Source organism: Medicago sativa, chromosome 5 (assembly GCF_051527215.1).
Source record: "Medicago sativa cultivar Bolivia chromosome 5, Bolivia_mono, whole genome shotgun sequence".
NCBI classification, from domain to species: domain Eukaryota; kingdom Viridiplantae; phylum Streptophyta; class Magnoliopsida; order Fabales; family Fabaceae; genus Medicago; species Medicago sativa.
This window is the reverse complement of record NC_140753.1, coordinates 8901809-8910390: the sequence shown is the minus strand read 5'-3', so window position 1 is coordinate 8910390 and position 8582 is coordinate 8901809. Positions and strand designations below refer to the sequence as shown.

The 8582-nt window shown below is 31.1% G+C and overlaps 1 protein-coding gene and 1 pseudogene across 1 annotated transcript; both read right to left on the bottom strand.

The window, feature by feature from the left end:
- Positions 1–305: 305 nt before the first annotated feature.
- On the bottom strand, positions 306–2859 carry LOC146919756 (uncharacterized). Its single transcript, XM_085710615.1, has 4 exons — positions 2061–2859; positions 931–1044; positions 678–791; positions 306–567 (listed from the first exon to the last, which is right to left on the bottom strand). Exons 1-4 carry the CDS (start codon positions 2700–2702, stop codon positions 415–417), a joined length of 1023 nt encoding a protein of 340 aa, XP_085566741.1. The 5' UTR covers positions 2703–2859; the 3' UTR covers positions 306–414.
- A 2914-nt stretch (positions 2860–5773) lies between these two features.
- Positions 5774–8473, bottom strand: LOC146919755 (uncharacterized; annotated as a pseudogene).
- Positions 8474–8582: the final 109 nt, after the last annotated feature.

Sequence of the window (8582 nt, the reverse complement as noted above, 5' to 3'; positions counted from 1 at the left end):
GAATATATAGATCATCCCACTTATAGTTATATGTTATTTAACATCCATTTTTCTATCTAATATGAGACTCTTATTCGCATTTGATATACCAACAGAAATGAAGATACTTCAGGATAACGGTTTAAATAACAAAAGTGATCACATAATATAGCTATATAAAAAAGCGGTTTACATATAAAAAAGAGATGAGCAATATTAAGTGAGTTTCTTTAACTCACGCATCTTAAACTGATTCAAATAGAAAGTTAAAATATAAAATGTTTGGAATGACTTTCTATCATGCAAATCCAATTAGAAAGGCCTTCAATAATCGAAAAAAATAAAAAGCAAAATAGGCTAAAAATCACCAGCCCAAGATACCTGTTTGATACTCATAACAAAAGTAAGTTTTGAAGCAAAATGTAAAGCAAACAATTATTCATCTTCATCATAAATCCTCAGAGCAATCTCCTTACAGACTGGACAAACATTCTTCACCTCCAACCATTGGCTGATGCAGTCAAGATGATATATGTGACGGCGAATACAATCAAGTCTCCCAATACGCTCCCCATCAATAAAATCTTCCTAATAAACATAAAAAAATAGGGGTTATGAGATTTGAACATGCGCATGTATTAGGATTTTAATATGTTGATTAAACTCAATAAATGAATGAAACATGTAGTTGACTTCACCTGACATATGGTGCAAGTTTGATTCATTGTGCTTGTTTCCTCAATATTAGGTTGGTAAGTTTCTTTCTGGATAGACTCTGAGATTTCCTCCTCTCTCAGCCCCGCCTTCATCACCTGTACGTTAATTTAATTTATAATTTTCAATTGAATATGATCTTGTATCATATTTAAGCTAAATTCTAGCTACATGTTTATAAAATTGAGCAAACAATATGAAGTATTAATTTTACATTAATAGTTACAAAATATTTACCTTGTCCAGCCAGTCATCTGAAAGCCAGTCCTCTGAATTAGTCATCCGATCTATGCGCTCTTGAGAATGAAGCCACCGATTTTGAGTGGCCCAGTAATCAAGTACTGAAAAGTTCTGTGTGACATATATTTTCAGAATACATGAAAGTAACGTGATGTGAATTCAAAATGGTGCATATATCAAGATGATTTAATTTCACGGATGTTTATTCTGCAACAATTAGTAGTTTTGGGGTAGCTTTCATGGGGTGTGGTCATGTTGATCTATATCATCTTTGTATGAATATGTTTTGAGTTTTATCAGACTTTCAAGCACATGCATTTAGCAGGAGCTCTACAACCCTTCTTATAAATAGTGCTTAAAATGAATTGATAAAAGGTGTAAAAATAAAAGTTGGTAAATATACTAACATAATAAACGTAATAGTATTAAATTTCCACATGTTTACGGTTTAGTAACACCATCACAAAGTAATATCCAATCTATAACCTAAACAACTGATCTCAGAATTTGGGTTGAACATAACTCAAATACCCACCACTTATAAACAAATTGTTATGTATTTAATGTAGAATTTTAGCACACCTCCGCATACGTACCAATGACTAGACATCGGGATGTGACAAGGGTGTGGTACAATAGCGGTGGTGGAATAAGTGGTAGATACATAGTGCTCAAAAAATAGTTCTTTACAAAATTAGGATATAACATGAGAACTACGTATCTACCACTTATAAACATTTTGTTAATCTATATTTCACTTATTCTCATTGACACAATATCTCACTATAGTTAGACTCTTAACATTTTTTTTTTTATATAAATAAGAAACATATCAATTAAGTTAGGTTTCTAGGATAAATTTCTAACAATTTTATATTAACAAAACACACTTATCATCATTTCCAATTCATTGCAATATTAAATTTCCACATGCATACATATAACAACACACTATATATATAACTACAAATTAAATGTGATCAGTTATTAATTTTGACTAAAGTTTACTTAATGGTAAATAAATAGAGAAAATTTGAAAATAAAGCGCATCTTTAATCGTGAATTCTTTATACTAATATCAACCAAATTTAATATTAATTAACAAGTAATAAAGAAAGTATATATACCTCAATCCTGAGCATGTTCCTCTCTGGCCTAAGTTCATGAGAAGGTGAGATGAAATTGTGGTAAATGCCACCATGGCTAGCTACATTATCTGACCTTGGCGATCCTGAACTAGTCTGAATGTACTGATCAGTTTGTGCAGCAATAGTAAATCCAGATCCACGAGGAGATGGAGGAAGGTTTAGCCAGTAATTATTACTCAGCGAAGGGTCTAAAGTCGTTATTGGTTGTTGTGGTGGTACAAAACTACTCGACGAAGGGTCAACTTGTAAACCTTGATTAGAAGTTTCACCTCTAGTGAATGGATCGGGTGATCTACTTCTCTTTAACAGTGAATTAGCACGAAGCAAGTCATCATTCCTAGTACCAGTAGTAGTGGTGTTAATTCCATCGCTGAATGACGAAATGGAATTCACATTACTACTATTTCCTGCAACAACTCCACTTCTTTGATAATCAGATCTTGCAGCACGTTCAGTAGGTCTAGCTCCAATTCGTCCTCCAACAGCCGGGATGGAGGACACACTTCTTGGTCCTCCATTGATAATGCTAATATTTGACCCAAATAGTCTTAGATATACTGCATTACGATATGGGCTACTTTCTTCATTATGCTGGTTTCCTAAACGATATTGGTTGGCCATATTTTATAGCTTCTTACCTGCATGCATGCCATAACAACAACCATATATCAATACTACTATGAACATATGATACTATCATAACGCCGAGTGATATCTACACTTTAATAATTATTTGATAAAATGAACATATTCAAATGTAGATGAATGCCGTGTTGCTAGACTCTATTCTTTGCTTAAAAAATATAATCGTATGAGAGTTGGAGTGTGTTGGGAAAAGTATAATTATAACTCTCGTAATTATAATTCGAAAACACTAACATTTTTGAAAAAAAATAGTTCTGATTATTTTACATTCAACAACTTTGGGAATTTAAAAATTAATTATAATTATAACTCTCTTTTAGAGTCAAAATATTATTGTAACTGGATTTGAAATATTCTTTTTAATTAAAAAATGTTATACTATCAAGTATCTAAAAAATTACTTTTTTTATTTTGTAAAAAAGTCTTTTTTAAACAAAATAAATTGTTTTTAGATATTGTTACCTATACACATATAACAGATCTGAGTGAGTATAAGGGGCCGTTTGAATTTGCTTATTTTTGAGCTTATGAAAAGTAATTTATGCAAATAACTAAGCTTTTATGTTAATTCATTAGTTCTCACCAACAAAAAATGTGTATTCATAAGTTTTTTTTTTTTTTTTTATAAAACATCAAAATCACACGGACAAAACCAATAGATACACACAATAGATACACAAATGACTAAGGTTTTGAAAATAAGATTTATCAGCGAATCAATTAGTTGATCAAGAAATCAAACAGAAAGATTGTTCAAATCACATGTTTGTATAAACAAGATTAAAAAAAAAAAGATAGTTCAAATCAAACCCAACCTTGAAACCCACTAGTGAACAAAATAATTAGTTTCATACATGGAAATGATAGTTCAAGAATACATACCTAAATAGATCTGAGTAGGTACAAGAAGCGTGATGGATATTAAAAACCAAAAGTTGATGATCACTACCGCTCAATATCACACTGATGGTTTCTCTATAGCATGAAAGGCAAAAATGACACTATAAAGAGCTTTAGTTTATAGAGAAAATTTGAGGGTTCTCTATCGAGGCGAGAGATTATTTTTAATTTATGTCCAAATATTTTATAGAAATTCAATTTTATGGCAATAGACTGTAAATAGCTGGCTGCTGACTAATATTTTGTCACAATGCGTCCCCTGTCAGTTATCAACAATCTCTCTAGGTAAAACCTTTTTTATTGTTAATCTAAGTATAACTTTTTTTATTTGTAGGTCATATAAACATAACTGATACCATCTTTAATAGTGCAGAAAACAATAATCATATCATATAAATCAATCAAATATATATATAAAAGCACTTTTTTTTGAGGGAATATATATAAAAGCACTTATTGTTTTCGAATATTAACATGCATAAAATAATATGTAAATATTTTAAAAAATGAAATTGGAAGTTGTAAAATTTTATTGTTGTTGTTGTTGTTGTTATGTGTGACGTTGTTGACAATTTTAAACCGTACAAAATGGGATTGAACTTCGTTTCTTGATGTTATAAAGTAAATTTCTTAGAAGTGACTTATCATGGACACAATAAGATATCATGGTAAGATATAAGATTGATTGAATGTGTAATTTTTTTTATGTGTACAAAAGATATAAGATTCAATTTTTATATGAATTTTACCTATTTACTATAACTCCTTTCGTCCTTATATTTATAAAACTTGTTGAGTATGACTCACACACACACACACACAAAAGATGCGTAAGGGATGGAGAAGGAAGTGAGCTAACGAAGCGTTGATAACTGAACCACAATACTATATATATTGGTTGTAACAATGTAAATCCTAATTTATCATAGAAAGAAAATGGAACTAGATGCTCTATAGTCGTAGAGGTAGGCACCATTGGCTGAAATTCTGTTTTTCAAATAAACAAAACTATGTCACCTAAATTGGCACCGAGGAGAATTGAACTTCAAACATTGAGAGGAACACACCTTAAAGTCCAAAATCTGCACCATCAGATCAACCCAAATGGGTTAGATTAATTTTCTGTTACTGGTTGATGTTGTAACAAAACTCATCATCGATACTATTTACCCATATTGAGAAAATTTGATGGTACTGCGTCACAAATGCAATCCATCTCTAAGGTTGGACTCTTTTAAGTTTTCACTTTGTTTCTTATTCCATTTTCTCATTCTCTTCGTATTTCATTTTTATCTTTAATTTTACGGTCATTCTCAGTTCAGTTGATATGTTGTATTTTTCTGACCCTTCTATACTTTTCGATTAATTACTATTAGAAAAAAATTCATCCAAGTCATATATATATGTGATATGTTGTGAACAGATGCCATACATATGATATTGATACCACATTTTCTCCCAATTTTAACTATTAAAAAAACCAAGATGACTGGTATTTTGCCAAGCACTTAATTTATGGATCTAATCCAAGATAATATCGAATAAGTAAATACATGATCAGTTGATCTTAATTAATAATATCAATCTTGTGTTGCTTCACCATCACCAGTGATTTTAAACATTGTTTAATTACTTTTTTATTCTCCAAAAAATAGGCACACAAATTTTTTCCTCCAATGTTTCTTATGGTTTTGTTGCTTTGTTTGATTATGCATGTTTGTACTACTCTGATCGTTTGAGAAAGCCTGATATTCTTTCAAGTTTTCCAAATATTTCAAGATGATTGCATTCATAGGTGTGCTTTTATTGTTAAAAACACGGTTGTTTCTTACAATCCAAATTCCATATATCAACGAATTAGCCATCTCAATTATGTATTTACTAACTGTCATATAAAAGGCTTATTTAAAAGCCCTAAAATATCTGAAGCTTAATCCATATGTAACTTTGTTATACAAAGTTTATTCTAGTTGGTGGAATTGATTTTAAGCTAAATATAATATTCTTGCTGCCTCACCAAAATTTTCATATCATACTTTCTATATGATTGCATATCCCTTTTGGTAAAAGGAAACAAGTCAGAATACATGTAGGAATAACTTGGTGCAACTATCTTTATATATAGGTTTAATAAGAACGAAGTTGGTTCAGATACAATATATATCTTTGAGATATTGATGGTAACAAAACAAGAAAAACAATGTGTCCAGTTGAAATAAGAATGTTAAAATATAAAATGTTTGGAATGACTTTCTATCATGCAAATCCAATTAGAAAGGCCTTCAACAATTGAAAAAAATAAAAAGCAAAATAGACTAAAAAACACCAACCCAAGATACCCACTTAATATCGATAACAAAAGTAAGTTTCGAGGCAACATGTAAAGAAAACAATGATTCATGTTCGCTTTCATCATCATCTTCATAAATTTTCAGATCCAGATTAACCGAGCCGTCTTCTTACAGATTGGACAAACATTCTTCACCCCTAACCATTGTTCGATGCAATCAAAATGATATGTGTGAGTACAATGAAGTCTTCCAATATGCTCCCCATCAATATAATCTTCCTAATAAACAAAAAAAAAATTGAGGGTTATGAGACTTCAATATGCTCATGTATTAGGATTTTAATATTTAGTTCAAACAATCGTTACAAAAACAGCGGGTTAGAATAGAGGTGCCACTTTTTGTTAAAATAAAAAAAAAATTAAGTTGTTTTTTTCAATGTTGAACTTTGATTTTCTCAATATCATGTTCCTTAAAGAGTTTCATATGCTATTAGAAAAATAAATGACTCAGGAACTAAATTAGTTACACATAAATTAATGTGATATAAAATTTTGAGGTATACAAAGAAGATTTCAAAAAAACGAAACAAGTAGTATTAATTCTTTATCATCTATCACTAAAAAAGAGAAGAAAAAAAAAATCTCTTGTAAATGAATGAAACATGTAGTTGACCTCACCTGACATATGGTGCAGGTTTGATTCATTGTGCTTGTTTCCTCAGTATTAGGCCGGTATGTTTTTTGCTGGATGTACAAGAAGATTTCCTCCTCTCTCACCCTCCACTCCATTATCTGTATGTTAATTTAATTTATCATTTTCAATTGAATATGATCTTGTATCATATTTAAGCTAAAACTCTAGCTACATGTTTATAAAATGGTACATATCAAGATGATTTAATTTCATTGGGGATGTTTATTCTGCAGCAACTAGTAATCTTGCGGTATAGTAAAACCCTCACAAAATAGTATCCAATCTATAACCTAAATAACTAATCTCAGAATTTGGGTTGAACATAACTCAAATACCCACCACTTATAAACAAATTGATATGTATTTAATGTATAATTTTAGCACACCTCCTCAAACCAATAATTAGACACCTAGACCTGACATGGGTGGTACAATAGTGGTGATCGAATAATACATGACAGAAGAGTTCATGAACTGAACTCTAATACTATCTTAAAATTTAATTATGTGTCTAGTTTATCTTTACAAAATTAGGATATAAAGTAAGCACTATGTATCTACCACTTATAAACATTTTGTCAAACTATATTTCACTAATATTTTCTTTTGACACAATATCCTACTATTGTTGGACTCTTAACAATTAAATCAGTTTTACAAATAAGAAACAAATCAATTAAGTCAGGTTTCTAGGATAGATTTCTAACAAAGTTATATCTACAAAACACACTTATCATCATTTTCAACTCATTGGAATATTAATTAAATTCCCACATGCATATATAGCAACAAATTATATAGAACTACAAATCAAATTTTGTTTCAAAAAAGAAATCTACAATTAAATTCTATCACTTATAAATTTTGACTAAAAATTACTTAATGGTAAATAAATCGAGAAAATTTGAAAATGAAGCACATCTTTAAACATGAATTCATTTATACTAATATCAACCAAAGTTAATATTATCAGGTAACTAAGAAAGTATATATACCTCAACCCTGAGGTTGTTCCTCTCTGGCCTAAGTTCATGAGAAGTTGATATTAAATTATGGTGAATGCCACCATGGCTAGCTACATTCTCTGATCTTGGCGATCTTGAACCATTCTGAATGTACTCATCAGTTTGTACTCATCATGTATCCAAGAGGAGACGAAGGAGGGTTTAGCCGGTAATTATTACTCGGTGAAGCGTCGGAAATCGTTATTGTTTGTTGCGGTGGTACATAACTACTGGGCCACACAGGAACAATTGTTGGAGAAGGAGTTTGATTCAAACGACCTTCTGAGAATAACCTAACATGTGGAGGGCTATTAATTTCGAACTGATTAGTTGCACTACTTGGTCCTGCATTTACATCACCATCTTCATTCATCAGGAAATGATCCCAAAATGTTTCTTGTGGTGAAGACATGTTGACATTGTCTCTATGAAGATGAAAAGGAGGAGGAAGAGTGCGTCTTCTGCTTGAGCTTCTTTCAACTTGTGAACCTTGATTAGAATTTTCACCTCTAGTGAATGGATCAGGTGATCTCCTCCTCTTGAACAACGAATTAGCACGAAACAAGTCATCATTCCTAGTACCAATAGTAGTGGTGTTAGTTCCATCGTTGAATGACGAAATGGAATTCACATTACTATTGTTTCCTGCAACAACTCCACTTCTTGGATAATCAGATCTTGCAGCAGGTTCAGTAGGTCCAGCTTCAGTTTGTCCTCCAATAGTCGGGGTGGACGACACACTTCTTGATCCTCCATTGATAATGTGAATATTTGATCCAAAAAGTCTAAGATATACTGCATTACGATATGGGCTGCTTTCTTCATTACGCTGGTTTCTTAAACGGTATTGGTTGGCCATATTTTATAGCTTCTTACCTGCATGCACGCCATAACAACAACCATATATCAATACTATCATAGCGCTCACAATGATATCAAGTATCTAAAAAAAATTAGTAAAAAAGACT

Coding starts and splice junctions, on each gene's coding strand:
- LOC146919756 (XM_085710615.1), bottom strand. CDS start 2,702: ATGGCCAACCAATATCGTTTAGGAAACCAGCATAATGAAGAAAGTAGC. Junction 1,045..2,060: donor GGAACATGCTCAGGATTGAG/GTATATATACTT, acceptor TATGTCACACAG/AACTTTTCAGTACTTGATTA. Junction 792..930: donor CAGATGACTGGCTGGACAAG/GTAAATATTTTG, acceptor ATTAACGTACAG/GTGATGAAGGCGGGGCTGAG.